The sequence below is a fragment of the Rhinopithecus roxellana genome, chromosome 2 (genome assembly GCF_007565055.1).
Source record: "Rhinopithecus roxellana isolate Shanxi Qingling chromosome 2, ASM756505v1, whole genome shotgun sequence".
Lineage (NCBI taxonomy): Eukaryota > Metazoa > Chordata > Mammalia > Primates > Cercopithecidae > Rhinopithecus > Rhinopithecus roxellana.
This window is the reverse complement of record NC_044550.1, coordinates 20,310,974-20,338,113: the sequence shown is the minus strand read 5'-3', so window position 1 is coordinate 20,338,113 and position 27,140 is coordinate 20,310,974. Positions and strand designations below refer to the sequence as shown.

General features: G+C 43.9%; 2 protein-coding genes across 5 annotated transcripts in view; one reads left to right on the top strand and one right to left on the bottom strand.

Annotated features, from left to right (window-relative positions):
• Positions 1-7,734, top strand: part of LEF1 (lymphoid enhancer binding factor 1) — a 122,198-nt gene extending 114,464 nt beyond the window's left edge. For 3 of the 4 annotated variants that reach the window (XM_010373201.2, XM_010373202.2, XM_030915164.1), the window contains one exon: positions 6,533-7,734. In XM_010373201.2, coding sequence (XP_010371503.1) covers positions 6,533-6,612 — 80 coding nt within the window. In that variant the 3' untranslated portion in view covers positions 6,613-7,734. The remainder of the gene's footprint in view (positions 1-6,532) is intronic. The other variant, XM_030915159.1, reaches the window with a different exon arrangement.
• Positions 7,735-17,435: 9,701 nt separating this feature from the next.
• HADH (hydroxyacyl-CoA dehydrogenase) overlaps positions 17,436-27,140 on the bottom strand; it is a 44,623-nt gene continuing 34,918 nt past the window's right edge. Inside the window, exons 6-8 of the mRNA XM_010373207.2 lie at positions 24,856-24,928; positions 19,296-19,412; positions 17,436-18,364 (exon numbers count right to left, since the gene is read on the bottom strand). Coding sequence (XP_010371509.1) covers positions 18,246-18,364; positions 19,296-19,412; positions 24,856-24,928 — 309 coding nt within the window. The 3' untranslated portion in view covers positions 17,436-18,245. The remainder of the gene's footprint in view (positions 18,365-19,295; positions 19,413-24,855; positions 24,929-27,140) is intronic.

The window sequence follows — 27,140 nt, the reverse complement described above, 5'->3', positions numbered from 1 at the left end:
ATGGAGTTTTTCAGATAACCTATTTAAGTGTCAAAATATGTAATTTTTCAAAACACTTTTGGATGCAACTCTGTCTTCTTCAGCAGAGTACATTGAAATTGATTTGAATACAAATACGTCATGCCATTATTTTACAGTGGATATTATATATGCCACAAGGAGTATGGTGGTTTATATAATACTATTCTAAATGACCCCAAATAATGTGGAATTTTACGAAACTGCTTTTTAATAATTATTTTGTGGCTTCCTTTGCTGTTTGGGACTATACCCTCTGCCCACAATAATATGTTTCTTAGGATTTGTGTGGATTTAGGAACCAGAAAAATGAAGCTTAATTGAATAATATATAAATTAAAAGTAAATGGAGTCTGAGTTGGGGTATAGAGGGTAGGGCTCTTTTAAGAAAGGCTGAAATGTGCTATTTTTGCACATAAATTTCATGACATTACTGTGATACCTTGAGATCATTTTAACGTGTTTTTCCTCAGCAGTGTTCTTCATAAATGAAGCTGCCATGTTACTGAAAGCCATATGAGTGGGGAATCCTGCTGCTCATAGCTGTCCGTGACCTTTAGCAAAGTAACTATTCTTTTTTGACAGAATGAGAGAAAAATTAAAAGCATTAAAAATTAAACTGCTCACTTTTAGGCTTAAGGTTTACATCTGTCTCTGAACTAAATTTTTCTAAATGCCTAGATATTGTTTTTGTGAATCTAACTTTTTTTTCTATTGGGATTACTTTTTCTCATCTAGCATCAGCTTTTCGAAACATTCCGTTTCATAACAGATATTTTAATTAATTTGCAGAATACTCTGTTGGTCTTAATTTTCTACCAGAAGTTCTGTAATAGTATGAATCTTGCTTGCTGCCCCAAATGTGTCGCGTGAAGTTGGAACAGCAGAAATGGTCCCAACCTGTATGGACCACCTGCCACATTCCGGAGGCTTTAACAGATGCCTCTGCATGTGTTGCCTCCTCTCATTCTGTAACAGCCCCATTGTGGAGGGGACAGATTTCAGTCCTGTCTGAAGGATGAGAAAACATCACTTGTCCAGGGCCACGCAGCTGGTGAGCAGCAGCGCTGCGTCCACAGAGTGAATTACTGTCAGCTCTGAGCCCAAGTTCTCCATCCTCTGCTGTTTACTGCACTCACTACGCTGCTTCAGGGCGCCTGCCCCACACTCACCCAGCTCTGCACATACATTTCCCACATCCCGCAGCGCACCTGATGAGGTAGAGCAGCTTCTTATCTTCACTTTACAGATGAGGAAACATGTTTGGTGCATTCAGAGTGCATGCCCGAGATTTCCAGGTGGTAACCAATGGACCCAGGATCCAAACCCAACCCAGGACTGTCTGTCATCAGAGCCCACACTCTAACCCACACAAGTTATCACCTCCCTGTGCTTAACCAGATTCACAGGTGCACACACAAACACTGTCATAACTGTGGAAGGGCTTGGTTGGGGGGGGCGGGGGAAGACAAAAGTGTGCCCTGATCCTGTCACCTCGTTTGAGGAAGGTGAACTTGGCATCTTTAGTGTGAGAGAAATGTGGGTTGGATAGCGTTTGGAGGTGAGTAGATGGGGAAGGTCTACCTAGCTAGTTATTGTCCTCTGGAAGCCCTTCAGCTGACAGAACTGCAGTGGGCTTTTGAGGCTCTCTCCTTCAAAACTTGCTCAAGACCATTTCTCCCATGTTTCCCGTGATAGGAAGGATCTAGCGGTCATGACCTGCACCAGGAGGTCCAGCCTACAAATAGGACACACGTCCTCACAGAGGAGACAGACACAGAAGGCTAGGCTGATCAGGAAGAGAAACCAGTAGCTACAGAAGAATTCCCCTGGAGTAATTCATTAACAGTCACAGACTTGTCTCAAAGTCATCTTGACATTGCCAAAGTCTGGTTGAGCCGATGGTAGTTCACTCTGAATAGCCACAGCGGAGGAAGCCGCACAGGTCACTCAACCTTGTCTTGGTAGAACATGAATCCAGGAGTGGCCAGTGACCCCTTTCCTCCTACCTCCAGCTTCTGGGAATCCTTTTTGTTTTAGAGCTTTGTGGTTAGAGGACTAACTAACTAGTCTTGAATGCTGGGACTAAGGAGTCACTCAGCTGCAGAAACAAAACTCAGTGTTAACCTTCCTAACCACATATTTTCATTTTTCTTTTTTTCTCAAATGTTGGGTAATGTTTACTGTCAAGAAGCTGAAGCTGGCTTTTGTAGGTTATATTTCCAGTCTTAGGGACTTAAATTTCAGAGTTAACTTATGTGTTTGATTCTCTTTATCATGCTTCTTCAAATAGAGCGTGATATCCTGGGGGGCACTGTTACAGATGTGGACTGCCTCCACCAGGATACAGGGGTTGTTGCCTAGGGATGGACAGACAGAATGATGGAAGGTAGGAAGGAGAGAAGAAAGTGAATGATAATTTAGTTCCAAGGTATGGTGGAGAGAGCACGTGTTGAGAGTTCAGAAGCTCATCCTGCTGCCTATTAGTTGCGTGACCTTTTTGGCAAGTTACTGAACCTCATGCAGCCTCAGTATCCTTATCTATAAGTGGGTGGGAAGATTGAAACTGTAATGATGATTATGTGAAATTCTAAAGTCCATGTCCCAGTCCCTGGCAAATCAGTGCCCAATGGACAGTGTTTTTGTTCCTTCCCCCTCACCAGCTTCTTATAGACAAGACCACCTTCGAGTCAATGAGACTGTCACTTTTGTGGTGCCAGGAGGCCTAGGGAACAGCCCAGCACTGGGACTCTCTAGGGGTCACCATGGGCCAGTCATTTTATGATCATTTTCCTCAGTCTCTGCTAAAACAACAGGAGTAGACTAGCTCTGCCATGCTTGCTTCCTGCTCTAGAAGTCTGTACCTCTCTTCCTTCATGCACACATGACATTGTGCAGCAGAGGAGTTCACACCTTCAAATCGCAGGCTTTTGTCAGTTTTTCCCAAGGCGTAAAAATGGAGACAGTAGGCATGAGGTGTGTGGTGTGCTGCTGGAATGCAGTTTTTGCAGTTAAAACTGTGAATCTGTTCACCTCTCATAAAACCAGTCTCTAATGTTCTCCCCTCAAACTGCACATCGCTTAAGGCTCCTGCCTCTTGTTAGTAGCAATTGAGAGTGGCGTAAAAGGAAGAGGACGACAAAGGAAGGATCTTTTATTCCAACTCACTTTTTTAGTAACCTCACCAATTCTGAACAAGGAAGTGATATTACATGATGGGGCGGGGGTGCATTTTGTTCCTAGACACCAGCTTTGCTGCCCTTGCCTTGGCCTGGACAGCTTGAACTGACTGGCCAGTGAGCCCTGAGTGGCACTGTGACAGGGCTGGCCCTTGCCTGCTCCTGACCCTCCACTCCGCCACCTCAGAGCTCACCCATAGGCTTGTCTCCTTGGCCCTCCCTTCCAGAGGACAGCCTGCGAAGGAACCCACAGGACATGAGCTGGCCAAGCGCTCTGCTTTTGGTAGGATTTTACATTTGTTTGAGCTTAGAGAGAAGGAATTTCCCGCTTTCCCTTTCTTCACTCCTGAGTCAGGGTCTGTAAAGTCCTGTTGGCCCATGATTGGTGCTGTTGATCTCCCAGAACAGGCCCACTCTTGAAATCTTTAGATTCATCTTTATTGCTTGGGCTTTTAGTAAGGAACTCTGCCCATTTGGGTTCCTGGTTCCCTTTGGTTGATGGGATATTTTGTCAAGATTGGAATTTGGTCCAGGAGAGCAAGGGGTTCTATTATATGGGGTGGGGTGGGATCTCGTGCCGCCTTTGCATCCCCAGTACAAATGCGTGGTGACTCCTGGTGGAGGGAGCCCAAGTCTGAACATATGTAAGATGGGCCTTGCCTCACTTACTTTGAAGCCCAGCCGCAGCCGGAGAGCAGTAATTGCTGGCTTTGATTGCGCAGACTTCACTGGTGGGTTGGGCTGTGCCAGAGCTTGCTTGGCCTGGCCCAGCTTCAGCCGCAGCCCCCTAGTGAAGTCTTAGATGTGGGAATGCTCCAGCCTCTGGAACCTCATGCCTGTGGTTTCTTGAAAAGAATCTGGACTGGACCTGTTTTATATCTGTAAAGCAGCACTGCAAGGCCCCCGTTTCTCCCACTCGGAGGTAAGACTTGGTCTCCCTTGACGTCCCTGTATTTTAAAAGAGCCACCAGGGACAAACTGCCTCATTTCATAGTGAAGGAATTTATTTGCTTTTTTTTTTTTAAGCATTAGTCCCTGGAAGGGATTGGTTGCTTTTTGGTAAGCAACTGTACAGAGGCTCTCTGAAGCCAGCCTTCCAGGAGAATTTTCAAGGTGACCCCATGAAATAAGGAAATAACAGGTGGGAAAATGTGAGACTGTGGAAAGAGATGACTTTATTAGGAGATGTAGACTCTTTCTGGGTAAGTGACATACTATCTTTTAGTTAATGGCCATCTCTGGGCACCCATGTTTGTGTTAACTACTGTATTATCACTTGTACTCAGCTTAAGAAGAAAGGAGAAGTCACCCTTAGGTAAGGCAGTGAAGGGACAGGAAGACTCTGGTGGAGCCGGAAGTGCAGGTGCTCTAGGTTGGAGGTGTTAGCCCTGCTTGAGAATGGGGCCACAGCAGGGCCATGGAAGTTGTCTGTACCTCAGTACTTCGGGGTTTGCTATGTCAGGCAATGGAGGGATGGCCCAACAGAAGGGCAGGTTGTCTCCCTCAGGCGTTGCTGGCTGCCAATGGCCAGTCTATTCTGAGCCCCAGTGCTTGTCTCAGGTGCTAGCCTAGGACTGCAAGGCCAGGCCTCATCAGGAAACTAAATGTTTTCACATCAGACTGAGAGGAAAACCTTCCCAGGAAGAGCAACCTGGACCAAACCTTTGAAAATCTGTGATGCAAAATTATAATGTAAATCGGAATCTGTGGGTGCCCTCTCTCCCACCCCAGGCTCTGCTAGAGCCCTGTTTCTTTCTCCAAGAAAGGCAGGGTCCTTCATAGCTCTTTGATCTTCCTGCGTGAGGGATCCATACCTCTGTTCAGTTAAAGTATCACAACGCAGTAGTGTTTTCCTGTTAAACAGGGAATGGTTGATTTTCCAGGAGGATAGGAATTGAAATTGTCATTGAAGTACTTCCTCAGTTGAAATCATTCTGTGGCTGATTTCCTCCTATTTTGTTTTTTATTGGTTGGTTGGTTTTTGCTTTTTCAGTAGCTAGCCAGGTATACAAATAGCTTCTTTGTAGTCCCAATCATTTTTAGGGGCCGCATTGGGCGTAATTGGAATAATACTACTAGCTAACCTACTTGCAGGGCTTGCTCTGCTCTGTGCACTTTGTGAGCACTTTAAATATAGGAGCCAAACTTCTCTTTCCAACAGCCTGAGGGGCAGGTGTTCTCACAGTTCCCATTCCATAGATCACCATCCTTCCGTGGAAAGTACTTCATGGACTGTAACTTGCCATCTAGACTTTTGTATTCATTATTAAACTATGTCAAAGCTTCCTTTTATTTCTCTTTTACTTTCTGTTTCCATTGAAATGAAAGTGTACGATAATCCACCATTATTTAGACTGAGTTTCTAAAAGGAAACTCCTGCTTGTAACCTGGATAGCACAATCACAAGCACAAAGTGTTGGGATTCATTTGAGGCTGTCGAGGGACCCAGGTTGAGAAGGTGCTTCCAGCATCGCTGCCACCAAGGGAAAGCAGCCTCCCCAAGTTCAAAGCAGCGGAAGCACGTGCTCTCTGGAGCGAAGGAACGGAACTTTGCCATGCTTTTACTTTCCTTTTGTCTCTGTCTCATCTTGTTACACTGTTACATTTTACTATTAATCAGTTTTTAAAAAATCTCACATCATTAAAGTTTTGGGGATGTGGGAGTTCTCTTTTTTGAAAATCATTATCACCAATATCTGGCAACATTACTTTAACATATTTGCTGAGTGTCCTTTCCGAGGTTAACATTAAAGATCCTAGATGTTAGGAAGGAAAAAAAAATCTTGAAAATTGTAAGATCTTAAGGAAAAAGGGAGAGGTTTGTATCCTCTGGACTGTGAATATGAGCGGACAGAGCACACAGCGTCACGGGAGCTGGCAGTGCATTGGGTAATGTGAATATGTCTGTCCTATGTAGAATCATAGAATGGCTTCCCACAGTGGACTAAAAACACCAAACATTGCAGCATGACACGTCTTTCCCTGATCTGGCTGTTGCCTGTCTTCCCTATTCTTGTTTGGCTGTTTCCTACTTGTGTTTTTCAAACTTTTTTCTGTTCTTTTTACCATGACCCAGAGTATTAGCTACATTTCACATCATAACTCTGTGCATACATATACATGGAACCAAAGTAAAAATGTCACTATATTAACTCTGTAGTGTACTCTCAGGATTTTTGACTGCATAGGGCAATTCATTTTAGCCATCCCCAGATCAGCAAAATGGATTAATTAAATGCAGAAGTTATAAGACATATATGGTATGGAATAGAGGTTATAATCTTAAGGCTTACGGCAAATTCATATTAATAGCATTTCATTTGTTCCTTCTTGAGGTGGAAAACGAAGCTCATTCCCAACGTGTAAAGCCAAGGCAGCGACCCCAGGACCTCTTCTGGAGATGGAAGCTTGTTGAAAATCCAGACTGTCTCCACGGCCTGCCCAGTTGACCCCAAAGGAACACTGACATCAATTTTACCCTGAGGTCACTGCTAGAGACCCTGATCCATAAAGACAATCACTGCCAACTCCTCTTTCGTCTACTGCAAGGGCCAAGTTCCAAAATAAAGCATATAAAGTTTTTTTAAAAGGAAATGTTAAAGCACGTGAGAATGCTAGCAGGCTGTGGGGCAGCTGAGCAGCTTTTCTCCCTCATCTCTGTGTGCACTTCCCAGAGCATCTTGCATCCAAACCTGTAACCTTTCGGCAAGGACAGTAACTTGGCTGCATTTGCCTGCCATGCGCAACTGGAGCCAGCAACCAGCACATCCATCAGCACCCCAGTGGAGGAGTTCGTGGAAGAGTTCCCTCTTTGTTTCTGTCTTCATTTTTCTTTCTCTTCTTTTCTCCTAAAGCTTTTATTTAACAGTGCAAAAGGATCAGTTTTTTTGTTTGCTTTTTTAAACTTGAATTTTTTTAATTTACACTTTTTAGTTTTAATTTTCTTGTATATTTTGCTAGCTATGAGCTTTTAAATGAAATTCAAAGTTCTGGAAAAGTTTGAAATAATGAAATAAAAAGAAGCCTTCTTTTTCTGAGACAGCTTCTCTGGTAAGTGGCTTCTCTGTGAATTGCCTGTGACACATAGTGGCTTCTCTGCCCTTGTAAGGTGTTCAATAGAGCTAAATAAATGTAATAGCCAAATCCACTCTGTTGGTAGCAATTGGCAGCCCTATTTCAGTTTATTTTTTCTTCGGTTTTCTTCTTTTTTTTTAAACAGTAAACCTTAACAGATGCATTCAGCAGACTGGTTTGCAGTGAATTTTCATTTCTTTCCTTATCACCCCCTTGTTGTAAAAAGCCCAGCACTTGAATTGTTATTACTTTAAATGTTCTGTATTTGTATCTGTTTTTATTAGCCAATTAGTGGGATTTTATGCCAGTTGTTAAAATGAGCATTGATGTACCGTTTTTTAAAATAGCAAGGCACAGCCTTTGCCCAAAACTGTCATCCTAATGTTTGTCATTCCAGTTTGAGTTAACGTGCTGAGCATTTTTTAAAAGAAGCTTTGTAATAAAACATTTTTAAAAAGTGTCATTTTATTAAGAGTGAAGTTCCTGATAACCTAAAATTGGTAATGAACTAAATCCACAGGCCAGGGCAGAGCTGGTTTGTAGAGAGGAGCAGTTTGTGTGAGAGGGGTGCTACTGGTGCAGCCTTCTCCAGGGACAGGCCAGCACTGGCTGTATAGGGGCACCTTGCCCTGTCTCCTAGACATGCAGTCCTCAAAAGTACTTGTATGGCTTGGGCCTCCCTCCTTTTCCAGGTGTAGGTATGAAACAGGGTCAAAGGAAGAAAAGAGGGTTGTCAGATGGGAGTGAGTCCTTTCCTGAGCACAGATCATGGGCTCCCACCATCTGGTTGTGGTGCTCATTGAAAGTCCACAGGTACTGCCTCTCTTCAGAGCTCACTGGTGTTCAAACTGGGCTTCCACATCGTGGGGTCCCAGTGGTGAAGGTATGTCAACACCCCCACCCATCTTCCCAGTCAACATTTTCTAAGTCCTGAGTTGTATTTTGTAATTTTTACCTTACTAGTACATGTTACAAGTTGGTATCTGATGAGGAAAAACTGTATTTTAAGTTTAAAAGTGAATATGTCATGTTCTTCCACAATGGTTTTCTATCCCTTGAGCTACTTTAAGAACCACTATCACTGGTCCAACTTAAACCTCTCTGCTGAAATTCTAGCTCGATTTCCCCTTTGGAACCTTCAGTGCAGCTGGGGAACAGCTGGCTACCATACTTACAATAACCATCCTCATACTGTACTTGAAGATTGCCATTAAATCACCCCTCAAATTTCTCTTCTCCAGGCTAAGTAATCCCAATTCCTTGAACCTTTCATCATCAGTCCTTTAATCATTTTCATTACTATCCTCTGGAACCTTTTCAATTCTTCTTCATTTAGTCCTAAACTTGAACCAGGGAAAAAAAAAAAGTTATGTTTAGGGGGCCTACTTGTTATAAAGGTTTCATATTCAGCCCTGGCCAGAACTTCATTTGAAAATTATCTCTGAGTTTTTTTTAGCATGCATGAACCAACTAGTTAAAAACAGTCTAAAGCTGCCACCATGATCTTTTTGAGAGTTAACTAGAAAATCCAACAAAATGGTAAGGGAGGTAACATCCAACAAAATGGTAAGGGAGGTAACAGTGGAGCATTATGCCAACACATTGATGAGCTCTTCTGGATGTAGAAAGAAAGCAATTAATAATAAAAGTCTGTTCATCAGGGCAACAGGCATAGCTGGATCTATACCTGAGACTTGAGGCTTGGCCAAAGCCCACTCAACTCTTCTCTCCCTCGGTTCCTTCTCCTCTCAAAAAATGCAGAGGCCAAGCCCCAAGTCTCAGGTGTGTATATCCTGCTATGGAATCTAATAATCCATGTCTTTCAACTTCACAAAAAATTAGTGAAGTTGAAAGAAATGGGTTGCTTGGACCCTCAGCCAGTTCTTTCCACAAACTTGGTCCCCTCCTAGTTTCCTGTATTTCTTCCAGAATAATTTTTCCCAAATAACTTTGATGTCACTGCACAGAGCTCATTCTGGGATCATTCTGCCCAAATCCTGCTTTCTGTAGGCAGCAGTTCTGGGGGAGAGTCAATAGTCCCCCTAGAGATAGGGATCAAAGCGGGTGTCTGTGGGGAGAGGGACACTCCTCTGGCCACTTCTTCTGTTTGATCTTGAAGGGATTTGGCCTCCTTCCCTGCAGCGAACTCAGAGCTGAACTGTGTGCCAAGAAGAGGCTAGGTCAGCCTTCTTTCTGGGAGCTTAGCCTTCTCTGAGGTCACAGCTGGCATGCGGGTCTGTATGAAGGGGTGTTTTCCTTCTGGTTCTAGTTTGGTTGCTAGGGCTGCTGGCAACTACCTGTTTAGCTGGAAGGTGACTTTGAACTGTTTCATGACTACAGTTGTCTTAAGTATTATACAATACATTTTTCCTCTAGTTTGGTCTACAGCTGCAACAATATGGAAACTCTAATAAAGGGCCTATGAACAATAACAAGATGTCTGTGTGGCTGTGCTTTTAAAGTAGAAGAGTTATGAGTGAGTAATACACAGTTCTGACAGAAAAGAGGCACCTAACATCCACATGATGTAGTAGTTGTTGAAAAATCACATTTACCACTTCTGCCACAGAATGTGATCTTCCAGACATGGAAGATGAGAACTTTAAGAGCTGCCATGTGAAACCTAACCTCTAAAGATACACAAGAAAATGTGGACTGCTTTTTAATAGAAACTATAAAAATTGATGGCAATTAAGTATCTTAATACTAATAGAAGGATGTCATTCTATACACCATTTATACTTACGTATTGGAAAAAATAAGATTGGTTTTCTTGGCAATTATTTGGCGGATATCATTCTGGAAGTGGCTTTTCTAAATTTCTTCAACTTTTTTCTGGGAAAACTTTTATCTTTATTCTGCAGCCAGGCATGACTCAGGGAGAGTGTACCAAGGTGACTCACCTCTAAGCAGGGTGTACCAACAGCAACTATTTAAAATAAAAATTATGAGCATGAATCAAAGTAAACTACATACATGTTAATAATTTATAGTAAAACTTGAGACAAGTGAAACTCTATTTGCCTTTATTGAAGAAACAGTGCTAATGTTGTTTATAACATTGTTCATCAACAGTAAACTGGCATTAAATAACAGTTGCCTTCATTCAGTACATTTCTACTGAGCACTTTCTAATGGGCTATGCTCAAATAACTGGATGCCAGAAAAATGTTTTGTATTGTCTGTCTACTGTAGGCATATAACAAATGCCTACTGTCTGTATTTGTTACAATTGCAAGGGTTCTTTTCCCTGGATGATAATTTGGACTTAAAACAGGTTATACTAGGAAGGAGGTGGCCCAGCGGAGAAAGTCCTGGTTTAGAGTCCACAGAGCTGGACAAAATCTACTCATCCCACTGTTGGGAACAGCACACTAAACCCCTCTGGGCACACTTCCTCACGGGCTAAGGTGTCACAGACCTCTGCCAGGGTATGTGAGAGGTAAAGGAGAGAGAAGCCTGACAGGAAGTGACTAGTAAATTAATTTCCCCTTGAATTGTTTTATAATGTGTTAGAAAACATGTTTTGTCCAGTGCAAAAAGTATCTCGTTTATGTACTGCCTTGTAGCCACGGAACATGTGAGCATATTTCTGCCTAGGGAAGCAGTTGGTAACAGGACTAAGCACTCTGTTTTGGAGTCAGGATCATGGAAGTACTTGTACAAAAGGGGCAGAGTTTGGATTTTATTGGGTCATCTACACTGATATGTTCATATAAATATTTTTCTTAATATATAATAGCTTGGGATGTTACCAGCTAAATTATTAAATTTTTGATCCCCACTAAATAAGTGGGAGAAATTGGTAGAAAATGTATTTGCCAGATGGAATGACAATACTGCATACAAATAGAGGTCATCATACATCATTTTAACGGTTTTCTCTGTAGTTACAGTGGAATTTGTATACTAGTCATTTTCTCTTCTCCATCTATAACTTGCCTTGGAATCTGAAATCAGTAGAATCACTGAATTATATTCTACACCATAGTGATTTTTTTTTTTTCCCCAACAGGAAAATGTATGAGGCAACCACAGTAAAACAGAGCCCACAAGTTGGCCTGGTTGTCATTACAGGTCCTTTCAAAGTTAGTTCAGACTCCCACTGCTCAACTGGAGGACAGCAACAATGGCTTTTGAGTCTCGCCTGCCCTCCATGCTCAGCTCTGGAGACAGCCCTCAGCGCTGCACAAAGCCAGGACTGTGCAATGCTCACTGCAGGGCTCACCAAAGCTCAGAGGTGCTTTGTGAGCAATCTCATCTGCTCGCCACATGCTGGCATCTGGTATAGGCTGTGCCTGCTTTGCTTCTCATGTTCCAATTAGCTGGGTCTGATCTTTCCTCAGCGCCTGGTCCTAGAGAGTGCAAACCCATCCAGGCAGCCCTTACGAAAACCACCCGGCTTTCAAGTGCTTTCAATCTGAACGCAAGACAATATCGTGGCCACTGCAACTTTTATACTCAGATTTGTTTAGATTGTCTCTGTTCTTCCCCAAGCCTTTGCTCCTTAGAACAGCATCTCTCAGACTGGGTGATGAGATCTTTAGCTGGCAGGGATGAGGATGTGAAGGAGGTGCAGAGTCTCAAGGAGGCCATGGTTAATTGGGAAGGGGCAGGCACTGTAAACTGCAAATCATGTGAATGAGATGAGAGGTGCTATTCTCTCTCGGCATTTGGGATTAATTATTTTAATAAAGGCATGCATTTAATAAAGGTGTGTGCGCGCGCACACATGCACACACAAGACTTAAGAAGGGGAGGACAACAGAAAAAAATCAAGATAAAAGTATTAATACCCTTACATGAGTCCTGTGATTTGTGATAACATTGTACCAGCTAGCGGCAGAAGCCAGCACGAGACTGAGTGCAGAAAGGGTATCTGGTTCTAAGCAATCAGTGTGCACTGTTCACTCTGCTGTGTGTGTGTGTGTGTGCACGCACACGTCCAAGCTAAAGTCTCTGCCTAGCTACGTAGACTTTGAGGCTGGACAGAGCTTTTCCATTTCAGCCCCCTTGGTCCTACTACAAATTGGTGTGGTAGAAGGATAGCTTGCTCTCCACTCCCACCCTTCCCTACAACTTGAATATTGAGGCTAAAGAGCTCCAGAAAACTACCTTCCCAGCAGCATATACCAAAACCTCCACACAGAATGAGGCAGTTGGGAACCATTCAAACTGCCTCAAGCAGGAAATTCAGTTTCAAAAATGCCATCCTCCCTCCCTACTAGTTTTGGAGGCATCTCAATTTCCTGTCTTCTACACCTGCAGTCTGAGTGAAATGGTGAAGTGGCTGTTCAAGAGCAGGTAGCAAGGGCAGAGTTCTTACTCCAGGAGGTTTTCTCTTCTAATACCCACTTGCCTGAGAACAGACTACATTTTCTGGTAGAATATTCCAGTAACTGCATCTATAGAAGTGAGGCTGAGATGTCTCGGTGGTTTACTGACATCATGAAGGGCTCCATTGCCACTCTGTCATCCAAAGGGATTCTACCTCAACAGACTATTTTAAGAGATGGGGTCTCGCTATGTTGCCCAGGCTGGACTCAATCTCCTGGGCTCACACAATCCTCCACCTCAGTCTCCCAAGAAGTTGGTATTACAGGTGTGCCGCACCCCACCCAGCTTGACAAACTGTTTAAGTTAGCTATGGTATCCTCTCCCCTCCTTGATGATGAATGTTTCAACCCAAGGGCCCATCCTATTGCTCCCTTGGCTAAATAATAGACCTAGTAGGGACTCCCACAATTGTGTTCTGAAGAAATCTTTAGGAGTCACCTAATGTCATTTAAAACTACTGGCCACTACAATCCTAGCACTTTGGGAGGTCGAGGCAGTTGGATCACTTGAGGTCAGGAGTTCGAGACCAGCCTGGCCAACATGATGAAACCCTGTCTCTACTAAAAATTTAAAAATTAGCTAGGTGTCGTGGTGGGTGCCTGTAATCCCAGCTACTAGGGAGGCTGAGGCAGGAGAATGGCTTGAACCTGGGAGGCAGAGGTTGCAGTGAGCCAAGATCATGCCACTGTACTCCAGCCTGGGTGACAGAACAAGACTCTGTCTCAACAAAATAAATAAAAATAAATACATAAAACTACATAACGATAGAATGAAGCATCATTCTGCTCTTGTTCATATGCCACCACTTCTCTAATTACCACGTGTTAGGAGAATCTTGGGAACTTCTCTCCTACACACTTGTTGTTTGGGGTCTTAAATCATCTAGTCTATTGCTCACACATAACATGTAGCCTACCTGAGTGACAACAACCCCTTTCTGACTAGCCCCAACCAGCACCTCTCTGAAAGCGCGGGAAGACCTTCCAGAGGAGCTGTGGGGTGGAGTGCAGAGCCCCAGCACTGGTTTTTTTGCCAGGTAGCCCAACCGCTTAATTTCTGAGACTCACTTTTCCAACACTCAGTCCTGTTCTGAATCTTCAGCCTATTCCCCGCTGCTGTCACATGTTCAGGGCTGTCATCTGTAACCCGATGAACACAGGTTACTGGGGGCTTCCTTCACAACTGGCCTATAGATGACAGGCAGTGTGCTCAACACCTGAAACCTACTTCGCTCAGTCCCCAGCAACCCTATGGCATAGGTTCCATCCTTATGCCCATTCTTCCGATATATCCAGAAAACAAATAGCTTCTCTAGGTTACACAGGGAAAGACAGTGGAACTGAGAACTAGAACCCAAGTTGGTTTAATTGAAAAGCCCATGCTGTCAATTAGTTGTGTTGGTTAATCCTGCAGCAGCTACAGTTGGTGATTTTCACTAAAACATTGAATAACATCAGTATCAATGGCAGGGTTCTCTGTCTTTCAGGAGTTAAAGTGTGTTATGCCATGTCAAATAGTAGCAAGGAAAAAAATGCTAAAATAGACATTAAAACTGTGATGATGAAACAGTGAGACCACTTTAAAAAATAGAATTTACACAGCCAAATGGATTCTTTCAAAGTATAGTACTGAAAGCTCAGCCATGATTTCATTGTTCAAAGCATTTTTTCAGATTACTATTTATGTGGCATCAATGCCTGTTTACAAGAAAATTAGTCTCATAAAATTATAGCCACACCTTATACTTTTGGTAGACTTAATGAGTTACTTAGGTTGAAATGTAAAAGGGATTAAAATCAAGGTGGGACGACACAAAAGCTTGTTTCAAATATGTGAGCCATACAACTCACCAAGAGAAAGCATAATTAGTGTATGTTGTTGTATAACATAGTGACTAACAGTGGCTGTACCCTCTCCAATGATGACTAGTTGAATCTCAAATGAGTTTCTGAAAGCTGATGTGTTAGTCAAAACACCTACCCTTAACAGAACCCAGTGGAGAGTCATTTTCTTTTTTTTTTTTCTTTTTTTATTTTTGAGACAGAGTCTTGCTCTGTTGTCCAGGCTGGAGTCCCATGGCGCCATCTCGGCTCACTGCAACCTCCGCCTCCTGGGTTCAAGCAATTCTCCTGCCTCAGCCTTCCAAGTAGCTGGGATTACAGGTGCCCGCCACGACGCCCGGCTAATTTTTTGTGTTTTTAGTAGAGAAAGGGTTTCACTGTTGGCCAGGCTGGTATCAAACTCCTGACCTCATGATCTGCCCGCCTCAGCCTCCCAAAGTGCTGGGATTACAGGCATGAGCCACCGCACCCGGCCGAGAGTCATTTTCTAACACTGGATTTGTACATGGTAGTTCCCCAGTTCCAAGACGTGGTTCCACCTTACCCCCACGCTGCATCATTCAACAGTTCCCAAAGAGGAAACACATTTTACAATTGATGTCAGAAAAAGTTAACCACTTCCCCCAGAAAAACTACTATTAACAGTGAATCTTAAGAACATGAGAGGGCCATTATTTTTATTTTAGAAAGGTATCTTAGCATTAAAACGATCCTTCGGAGAACTCCATTTTACTAAACAGAATTGAAGTCTAGGTGATGGCTATCAGAGGATCACCATCTTTTTCAGCAAGTCATCTCATAAGTTGCCTGGTTCTTTTTAATCTCAAACTTTCACTTGTATTATAGGTAAATAAAAATATCACTGGCCAGGCGTGGCAGTGCACACCTGTAATCCCAGCGCTTTAGGAGGCTGAGGTGGGTGAGTCACGAGGTCAGGAGTTCGAGATCAGCCTGACCAACATGGTAAAACCCCATCTCTACTAAAAATGCAAAAATTAGCCGGGTGTGGTGATGTGTGCCTGTAATCCCAGCTACTCAGGAGGCTGAGGCAGGAGAATCACTTGAACCTGGGAGGCAGAGGTTGCAGTGAGCCGAGATTGCGCCACTCTACTTCAACCTAGGCAACAGTGAGCCTCCATCTCAAAAAACAAATAAATTAAAATATCACTAAGAGGAAGCATAGGAGAGAGGAAAAAAAGTGGCCAGGTACGGTGGCTCATGCCTGTAATCCCAGCACTTTGGGAGGCTGAGGCGGGAAAATCACGAGGTCAGGAGTTCGAGACCAACCTGGCCAGCATGGTGAAACCCCGTCTTTACTAAAACTATAAAAAATTAGCCAGGCATGGTGGCACACACCTGTAGTCCCAGCTACTTGGGAGGCTGAGGCAGGAGAATTGCTTGAACCTGGCAGGTGGAGTTTGCAGTGAGCCAAGATTGCGCCATTGCACTCCAGCCTGGGTGACAGAGCGAGACTCCATCTCGGGGGAAAAAAAAAAAAAAAGGATCCTCTTGACCTAAAACTTGGTCTTTACTTTCAAGTGTCATAAAAGATTCATGACGTTTAGGAGGCAAGTTTGGGGAGATGAGAACCATGAGCAGTGACACCAGGCCCAGCAGCACTGCCAGGACCCACCCTCCCTCTTGAACAAATGCTGCCAAAACACAGTGGAGGATGATGCAAGGCACCTGGGGCTCTCACTGAGGCTCAGTTCTTAACCACAGACTGAGCAAACAGCAGCAGCGGGCCTGTATTTGGAAGCAGAGAACCTGACTGACATGACCTTCCCTCCCCCTGGCCCCAAGATCTCTCCATGGCAAGCAGCTTCATTCACCTGAGAACGCAGAGATGTGGACTTGGGAAAGAAAAAGCTACTCCCTCACCTCCTATGTCTAAGGGAAGGATGTTCAAAATCCCTTCCTGGTTCCAAACATGGTGCAGCATAGAAAATATTTTTTGAAAACAATAAAAGGATATTGAGAGACTAGGCCTTTTGACTATTTGGTAGGCTTAAAGTATTTTAAAACGCCAGCCAGAAAGACTGCTGCAGCCCCTACTGTCTCATCCTGGCAGGCTGACAGTCACATTGTTGAGTTACATCTTTCCTGGAATTCAGTGGTCAAGAATGAATGCTGCCATTTCCAGGACAAGGGCCTGCATCCTATGGGGACTCTGGTGAGAGGGTAAGGAAGTGAAGCCTCCACTTAGGTCCAGGGCTCATGTCAAAGGTCAAAAGCCAGCCTGAGAGAAAGCAGGGAGCTGTCAGACCACAAGGGTAACCTTTAGCGATGGAAATGCGGGTGGCCTCACAGGTGCTTCCTTTTGTTCGTTAGGCAGCGTTTTATAAGAATAACCTAAAAGTGTCCTACCCAGGTTCTATGTGTGGTAAAAATGCACCGATGTATTTTTTTCCCACTATGCTTAGATTCAAATTTTTAAAAATTAATAAGCTCCCTTTTATCAGCCATAAAATGAAGAAAAAAAAATCTCTCGACTATTAGACCTATATAACCCAGGATACCAAACAAGGATGTCCATTTTAGGGAAAGTCCTGTCTGAAAGTTTGGATCTGAGATTTTCAAATGGGCTATTTTGTACTTAATTTTATCAAAACCTAGTCCTAATCTAGGCTCTGTGACAAAATATCTAGTGACTTTGGACACATCCCTTAAGCTTTCTGCTAATGAGGCTACTGGACCTCAGGATTTCTGATGTCTTTCCAACTCCAAAATTCTATCTTGGAAGACATTTTCTCAAGCCAATGATTAAAAGAAGCTTACGTTACACTATTTCACTTTGTTGGCAAAGAAGAAACAGATGTTTCTTAAAAATTGTTCTCTGTGCCCCTATTACTGCTTTCCTGGTAAGAAATCTGAAAGCGATGGCCACAGGCAGGTTTCACAAAAACGCCTTCCCCTGCCACTCCTCCTCCCCATCACTCCCACTTTAAAAATTAACAGCAGGCCAAAGAAGAGGGGAAATAGCTTCTGCTAAATTATCAACTTTTTACTTTTATAAACATTTGAGTGTATTACAATTTTATATTATACATTTCTTTTTCAATTCAAATTTTCAGACGAAAACACTGTATTTTAGTAGAGTCAATTTATAGGCAATTTGCAACCGCGATTTCTCATGGAAAAAAGACACAGACAGACAGTAATCATTCAGATCTGTGGAACTGACTGACCATGAAAACTGACCTCCTGCAAACCATGCACACAGATATGCCGACCCATCCAGCAGCAGCATCTTCACGATGAACTGAATAAAGACACATCTTATGTCGTGCCCAGAATGTAGGGCAAGACTCAAAGCTGCAGGCAGCAAAATGTTCTTATAAAGGCAAGATCCAGGTGCTGCTCGCTGCAGTGCTTCACAGACATACAACGTGCGTGCCAGTGGCTTGTGACTCTCGCATGCAGCAACAGTGGGCATGGTGAACTCGCACTCTTGGAGGAAGTACTTTTCCCTTGATGAGAGAACGAATCCAGGCAATTCTTCATAAAAATGACAAGGTACAAAAAAAAAGTTTGCTCCAAGGCACCAAGGGTAGAAAGCTGTTTAGAAAATACACAGAAGTGAATAGACTGAAAAAGGGAATTAGTTCTTAATGGAGAATCTATTACTGCTGTAACTGGTGTAATAATCACTTCAGATAGATTACAATCAAAATGCACATTGATTAGACTGTGCTGTGTGAGAGAATGTCAGACCAAAGAGCATTCCCACAGGCACTCGGGGCACTGGCTGGAAAGTGCTCTCAGGGGTTCTTCTCAGAGCCGGAGAAGCTGCACATCATTTGTATTTGTAAAATCCTTCTCCAGTCTTCTTGCCGGACTTGTTCTCTGCTACCAGCTTATTCAAGCATGGGCTGGGCTGATATAATGGGTTCTTCACATCTGTTTCATGCCACCCTATTGAGAGGAGGGAACAGAACTCAGGATGAAGTGCTGGGTTTATTTTTACACCTTGGCATTCCCAAGGGCAAGTCTGGAGGCCTGTCTCTGCTGTGGGAAAGCCCCCCAGGCATGGTGCCCCTCCGGCCACCACTGCAGAGGCACTGAGGAAGGCTGTGCTGGTGCAGTCACATCAGCCCCAAAGCTGCTGCACTGCCACCCACCTGTGCTGCCTGAAGCCTGGCCCTGCTATGGCCCTCCTGCTTATCCAGTGTCTTCTCAGAAATCACTAAGGCCAAAGGCCCAAGTACACTGACAGAAGCCATTAATTTGCTTCTGTTAGTTAACTGTCACTGGCACAGTTAACTTTCAGAATACATGTTAAAAAATCTGCATTCCTGCCATTGGTATTTTGCATCCACATAAAATTCAAAATTTAATTCTTCAACTAGCATTCTGTGAAACTTGGGAACAGATAGCTACATTCAACTTCAGTAGTCCAGTTTTAATTATTATTTTTATTTTTACCCTGTCTTCAGAGCTATTACATTACAATGGATATATTTTTTTAAAATGGATGTGTATCTTGCTTGCAATGGAGGTTACACAAATCAATTTATGTGATAAAATAACACATTGTACCAATGTCAATTTCCTGGGATTTAATATTGTACTATGGCTATATAACCATTGGGGGAAACTGGGTGAAGGTCACACAAGACCTGTTTGTGCTATATTTTGTCTTCAAGGTTACCCTGTTAAAGAGATACTAGACAGTCACATTCTTCCTTCTCCTGCCATCTGTTCATGAATCCTCAACCTGGTAAGGCAGGATTTTGGAAGGTCTTAATTAAGACCCCTGCTAACTTGTTTTTAAAAGGCATTATAATTTATAGCTCAGAAAAACTACCTCAACTCAATAAAGACAACAAAAAATTCCAATTCCTACCATCTATGATGAACTTTGTAGTATCTAGTCCGACATAATCTAGAAGTTCAAATGGGCCCATGGGGTAACCGGCTCCTAATTTCATAGCAGTGTCAATGTCTTCTTTGGATGCATCACCTAAGGAGAAAAGGGCAGCACTGGGTCACCACCACCTTTCCTTGAATTCTCCCTATCACAGGATTAGCCCCAGAATTACTAGAATTTTATATGCTTACACAATAAAAAAAAATGTCTTAGAGTAAGACTTTCTGGCTTGGGTAAGATTTCCTCTCTAAAGTACATGCCAAAGAGGTCATAAGATTTTATTTGTTTTTTTGAGACAGACTCTTGTTCTGTTCCCAAACTGGAGTGCAATGGCACAATCTTGGCTTGTTGCAACCTCTGCCTCCTGGGTTCAAGTGATTCTCCTGCCTCAGCCTCCCAAGTGGCTGAGACTACAGCTGTGCACCCCCATACAGAGCTAATATTTATACTTTTAGTAGAGACAGGGTTTCACCATTTGGCCAGGCAGGCTGGTCTCAAACTCCCAACCTCAAGTGATCCTCCTGCCTCAGCTTCCCAAAGTGCTGAGATTACAGGTGTAAGCCACAGTGTGTGGCCCAAGATTTTCAAAGCTACTGCACCACTGAGGTGAATTCTGGAGTACTAATACCCTATTCATGGAGACAGAAGTCTCCATGCCTGGAAACTTCAGCTACTTTCAAATAAATTGGGATTTTCCAACTCTGGAATCATTTATTAAAACATCATTTAATGCTAGGACATATTTTTGATTTATAAATAAACTTTCTTTAAAAAGAAAACTAAGTTTTCTGCTTTTGCATGTATAGTCATTGTATGTATTTTTTTCCCCCAGTTTTTTGGGTTTTATAAGTAAGGAGTACTCCCCTGGCATCACATTCACACAAATCTTTTAGTCAAGATACCTTTTAAAGAAAAGCCCAAACCTGAGTTAGAATCGCCACACATGTTTGGAAGTCTGTTGAGTAGACTAAGACAAGGAGCAATGTACTTTTCCCCTGGAAATTTACTCTTACCATGTCCTTTGGCCCCAAGAGGCCTTTATAGAGAACAACCTGTTCCCTTTCTTTGAAATCAGAAAAGTAGAATAGTCTGCAACAAGTGGCTGTCTAGAATTTTGTTCCAAAGCATAAAGAAGAAGTCAATCAGATCAAAGCTAAAGAAAAGAGGGAAAAATGTTAAGACACTCAGAGAAACTACTTAAACATTGATAAAGACGATATTTTTTAAAAGCATATAAAGTACTAAAGTAATGCCAAAGGATTTCAAGGCATTTTAAGGTGATTAAAATATACCTCAATTATTTATTATGGTTGACATTACTAATAACTACACTAATTAGGATTAGAGATGCCTGAGAAATCATGATTTGAGTGTTAGGCCATAAGAAAGCAAAGAAACAAAAATAATCATATAGGCAGCCTCATTCATTCATTCAACTTCTATTTATTATGTAGCAGGCACCAGAGATGTAGAATGAGACAAAGATGAACAAGACAAGCATTCAAGGTACTCATGATATAATGGGAGAACTCAGATGTGTAAGCCAAAAGCTTCAACATAATAAGACCTGAAGATTCATGACTCACACAGCTGTGTGTGAGAAAAGATGGACAGGTTTACTCACACTGCCAGGGCTTCACCAAAACCACCCCCATGCCTGGGTCCTAGAAGATGAAGGTAATCCTGAGATGAGCAGACCAGGAAGGGCATTCTAGGTAGAGAGAACAGCATATGCAGAGGGAGGAATGGGAAAGAACACAGTACATTTGGGGTGTGGCTCTGAAGCTTAAAAGTGGGTTCTACTCAGAGGATTTCATTAGGAAGCCTTGCGGCTTCTGTGCTGATAGAGCCCCGGAATGCTGGAAGTGCTGGCCTCACAGGCTCCTCAGGCTTGGGATAAGCTCCCTGTCCTTAGGGTGCTGCCCTCGGACATCTTTGGGGCTCAGTCTCTTACTTCCTCCAGGCCTCTGCTCAGGTGTCATCTTTCAGAGAGCCTCTTCTCCTCCCTGCATATATAAAAGAAGCGACTCCTTGAACTAAAGAAAAGGCCAGGACACCAGGACAAGACTCTTGCCATCTCTTACTATCTTCTTCTCTACAATTACTCATCACAACCTAACATGCTTATGTACTGGTTCATTTATCATGGGCAGTCTCCCTGGGACAGAAATCTGACAGTATAATGGTTGCAACTCAGCTAAAGTCATTTAATGAAATCTATATTCAAGGACAGGACAATGAACCCTAGAAGCAAGGCTATAATTGCAGATTCAGAGACTCACTTGAGGACTGTTTTATTTCAACAAATAATATGAAGATACAGCACATGATAGAAAAATATCTAAACAACCCTACAAAGTCAGCACAACTCTAAAAATCCTGTTCTCAATAATGCAGAGCAAAAGAGGCAAACTTTCAGAAACAGAGAAATAAAATAGAAATTGTTGTGCCAAGTGAGAGTTAGACGTGGAATCATGTTTTAAACGAGTAATTCCTAAACTTCTTTAGAATCAAGTACGTCTGACAATCAGACACCCTCTCCATAAAAAGTGCACATATACCCCAAATTCTGCATCAACCTTAGGAAGTTCATTGGACACCCTCTCCCACTTCCCTCCAGTTAAGAGCCCCTAACTCCAGATAAGACAGCAAAGGAAAGCTTCCTCAGTGAAGTCCAGATCAGCACAGTTGAGGGTCTGGGACTTGTCCGACTTCTGTTTCCTTGGCTGGCTCAGCAGCACCACCTGCCAACCATTCTTAGCATGAACAGAGGCACCCAGCAACAACTCAGAAACAGCATTTTTACTCATCAGCAGCTGCCTATGTGCCCGCCCTACACAGGCACTTTGGGGCAAATAAAGATGAAGAGGAGCCAGAGTGCCCCAGAAAAGAGAGTACAGTAAGGGAAAGAAAACACCTGCCATGCCACAGGGAAGACAGTGACAAGTGACCCAAGGGAGAGCCAAAGCATGAAGAGTTGTGATGACAGAGATGACATCCAGCTGCAAGCTCTGCAGACACTCAGGTGGGGCCACGTGGGAATGGCGGGAGTAGAATCTGCGGTGATGACAGTAGGGGCAGAGAGTGGCCAGAAGGCAGGCTCTCTGGCAGAGCCTGTAGATGGCAGGTCACCAGAGAACCACTAAGCCTGTCTTGAGCAGGGGCGACAATGTGAGCAAGATGTCACATGGTGACTGGGGGGCAGGCTCATGTTCCTCCCAGGCCTGCTGCCAGCAGAGCCCTCCTGAGAAAAGCTGACCATTCGGCCCCACTGCCCCGCCCACGCTGGCAATTAGGAGTGGGTGCCTGGCAAAGGCAGCAATCCACTGTCAGACACAGCCTATCCAGCCTCTGTCCCTCTGACCCACAGGGGTGACAGTTGACTGCGGCATGCATCAGGCCTCAGTCACAGTGTGAAGGAACAAGAGCAATAAAAGAGTGAAGACAGAGCTGGGACACTGGGAAAGAAGGCCCAACATGGAAGCCACAATGAGTGGACAGACAACAGAGCAAGGGGGCATGAGCCTCCACGAGATCCTATGGGGACTGGTGAGAAGTGCTCGTGGCGGGGGCCCAGTCATCCAGGAGGCCCAACCCATTAACAGCCCACACGTCCTTCCAGGGAGCCTGCGCCACTCACGGCAGCACTGGCGACACCACGGCATGCAGCCCCAGGTGGATCAACAGTGGGGGACAGGAAGTTCTCCTTGCATGAGTTCAGAAACAGTCACAGAGCATCTGCCAAGGCTGTGCAGGGGGTGTGTGGGCAGATGCAGTAGGCAGTGTCTCAACTTCCTGGACAACATGATACTTTCTCAGTAAGTGCGGTAGTGGGGACCAGTCAGGAAAAGACATGAGTAGCGTGAATTTCTCTGCTACCTGAGAAACCTCATGAAGGCAGCCAGACTGGGATGGGGAAATGCTGGGATGTAGAGGCGGAACAGGCATGACAGGAAGGAATCAAAAGTGATGAACAGATGTGGCAGACAAGAGAGGGAGTCTCCAGGTGCTTGAGGCTTCAAGGTGGAACTGTGGGACGGAGATGGCATGGTGGGCGTGCTCTGAGTACTCCTCTGTGTTGGCTAAGAGGAGGGAGCAGGCGGTGGGCAGGGGGACATGGTAAGAGGCCTGGGGTGTGACTATAGTGTGCAGTGGTGAACCAGCACCCACCCCAGGCAGGGCACCCAGCTCCTTCACAAGCAGATTCTGAGAAGGTGGTGGAAAGAGAAGCAGGGGGACCAGCAATGATAGGCTGTGGAAGCCCATGCCCACAGCAAGCTAAGAGCATGTCCTGAAGCCAGGTCCTGCTTCTCCAGCTTCAACCTACAGGTGGCCAGGGATGGTGAGGGCCAAAGGGCATGCACCTGTGCAGAAAGGGACCACAGACAAGAAGAGGGCTTTCAACTTACCATCTGATACTTGGTGTACTGGAGAATGTATCAAAGGGACAGTGAGGAAAACACCATCAAGAGGTGGATCTCTCACATGCTACATTCTAAAATATTACATTTTGTTAAAAAAAAAAAAAAAAAAAAAAGACATACAACTGCCTTTCAAGGTAGGGCAAAATGCTCCGTGCTTTCTTTGAGGTGTAATTAGGCATATTTGTTGATAGATAAGCACAGAAGTGTTGGTTTGATCTTGGAGCAAAAGTGAGGCAATTGCTTCCATAAACCACGGAGAAAAGTTTTAATATTTAAAGCAGATTTTGAGGACGCAAATGTGCTTTCATCTCTCTGGAAGAGCTGGTGTAAATGTTTTGTTTCAAAAATGACACTCTCAGGAGTGAGCATTTATGAATGAAGTAATTGAAAACAATTACACTTGCTTTTTATCCAGTCCTATTAAGGCTTGTTTGCCTTTGAAGCAGATATGATAGCTACCTTTCCAGAAACCAGGGAGGGGAAGCAAGCAGGAGGATGCAGATCAGTTCAGAAGCCTGGACCCTGTCCCAGGCCTGATATTTCTACAGCAGAGAAAAGCACTCTTTGTCAATCAAGTATTGAGGAAAACTGTTTAAACCATTCTTAAGGTTACAAAAAGTACATCATGACATCATTCAGTAAGGACAGACACAAGACTACTAAAAACTGTCCTTACCACATATCGGCCTTGTCACATATTTCTCATCACCTGTCAGTCACAAGTTTTAGAACCTTAAGGAACTTTCAAGATTCCCTAGCCTAGTGATTTTTACATTATGATAATTTTTAAAAGCAGTAAACCTTTTAATCAAAAGCAGAGATCCAGGATATCAATCTGGGCCGGCCGTGCAATTGCTCTGGCTGGGACTGTAGTTGGGGTGGTGGGAGTTCCAGAACCCTTTCTCAGAGGCCTCACAGGGAAGCCAGGAGGCCCTGGGAAAACAGTGAAAAAGGTACCAGGGCCCACGGTGCAGCTGAGCTCACACAGCTAGAAAACAGACACTGCTTCCTCCATTGTGCATGGCCCGACCCCTGCTAGAGATACTGAGAATTCCAGACAGTGGCACCAGGAGCTGAGGCCTACAGCTCCTGGCCTGGGTCAGGAAGGATACCTCGTTCATACAGCCTGATTGCTTCCATGAGGTAGGGAACCAGGAGGCGGTTCACAATAAACCCAGGAGTGTCCTGTTTTGGGAGAGAGAAAAACAAAAAACTAGTAAACTTTCATTAAATGATATCTTTTGTGAAGTCACCAAATCGCCCCTTCTTACCCTGGATCATGTTTGCCCCCATTTATCAAGCTGTACATTTTCAAAATTTGCAGCATGGCCTTATATCTATCTCATATGACAATGTATCCAACAATCATAGTACTTAAAAAAATTCAAACCCAGATGCCCCACTGCACAGATCCTGACATAAAGGCAGATCAAGGCACATGGGTGACCTGGAAGAGCATGGCTTTGGGACAGGCAGATTTGGGTTCAATCTTGAATGCTCTCTTGGTCCTTCTGTTATTCTGAATCTCAGTTTCATCATCTTTGAATTGGGGGTGACAGTTTGTCTCAAAGTTGTGAAGATAAATCAGAAAACACATAAAATGCTGTACACACAGCCCTACACTCATCTCTTTACTCCTCTCCTCTTTCCTCCCACTCCCTTTCAAGAATCGACAAAACGTCACACTCCACCTTGAACAGTCCTCAAAGGAGGACTGCTTTCCAGGCTCCTTGGAGCCAGTCCTAGGCTACTCAGCATCTTCTCAGGTTCCAGCGCACAGTGCAGTGGAGCTGACTTGGCAGCAGGTGCTCTGACAAAGGAGCACAGCCCCTACAGAGAGCTGGCCTTTCACGGCACATCCCCTAAGACCTCTGCATCCTGGGGTGGCCCCTGTGCCATACACGCCTTTCATCCGTTTCCCTTCTCAGTAACTAACATTAATCATCTCTCCGGAGGACAGGTGTGGGATCTGGATTTAATCTACTGATCTCTTCTGGGGATTTGTAGAGAAAAACAGGTGATTTTTTGTTGAAGCTGATTTCCACTAGGCAAATGGTGCCTCCTCTTTGGTCAAAAGGCTGTGATCCTCCTGAGGGCAGAACTCCTCACCCTGGCCCAAACTCTGCATTCCATTTCTAGCACACACTAGGTACTTCCTTAATGTCTGAATTACAGATGACCAGGCACTCCTCACAGAGCTAACCTGACTGCATGCTGGGAAACTGGACAGTAATACAAAGGATGTAAACCTCCTTTAACCCTGAGCAAACTGAAACCAAGTCCTAATCCCATCTACTGCCACATGAGCACAAAGATGCACAAACAAGTTTTATCAGCTTAATTAAGATTATGAAACAATACAGATTTTATAATTGAGGCAAAAATACTCTTTTCAACTTCAAAAGGTTCACTATAGAAACTCAAGATAGGGTACCTGAGAACATGAAGCACACCATATGTAAGGTCACAAGTCAGAAAGCAGCCTGAGAAAAACATTTGCTCCAATTAGAATAGTTAATATCTTCTATAGAAAAGGCTCATGGAGCTCAATAAGGAAAAAGTGCCAAGACTCATTAAATATTTAAACTCACTGGCCAGACGCAGTGGCTTACGCCTGTAATCCCAGCACTTTCGGAGGCCAAGGTGGGAGGTTCACGAGGTCAGGAGTTCAAGACCAGCCTGGCCAACATGGTGAAACCCCGTCTCTACTAAAAATACAAAAATTAGCTGGGTGTGGTGGCACGCACCTGTAGTCCCAGCTACTCGGAAAGCTGAGGCAGCAGAAGCACTTGAACCCGGGAAGTGGAGGTTGCAGTGAGCTGAGATTATGCCACTGAACTCCAACCTGGGCGACAGTGTGAGAGTCCATCTCAAAAAAACAAAAAACAAAAAACTCACTAGTAATAAAAAGAAATATGCATTTCCGCCAATAAGATTATCAAAGGTTTTTTCCCCCATGGTAATAACATTTGATGCTATTGAGAATGCAGAGAGACAGATACTCTCAGTATACTGGTGGAATGTGAAGAGATTTTTTTGAGGGGGGCAGGGTCTTGCTCTGTTGCCCAGGCTAGAGTGCAGTGGCGTGATCTCAGCTCACTGCAGCCTCCACCTCCTGGGCTCAAGTGACCCTCCCACCTCAGTCTCCCAATTAGCTGGGACCACAGGTGCATACCACCAAGCCCAGCTATTTTTTTATAGAGGGGTTTTCCCATGTTGCCCAGGCTGGTCTCAAACTCCTGGGCTCAAGTGATCCACCTGCCTTGGCCTCCCAAAGTGCTGGGATTATAGGCGTGAGGCACCGTCCCTGGCAGAAGACATAGTCTTTAAATAAAGTAATTTTATTTTATGTAATCAAATTCATATTTTTCAGATTCTTATTTATTAAACACATTTT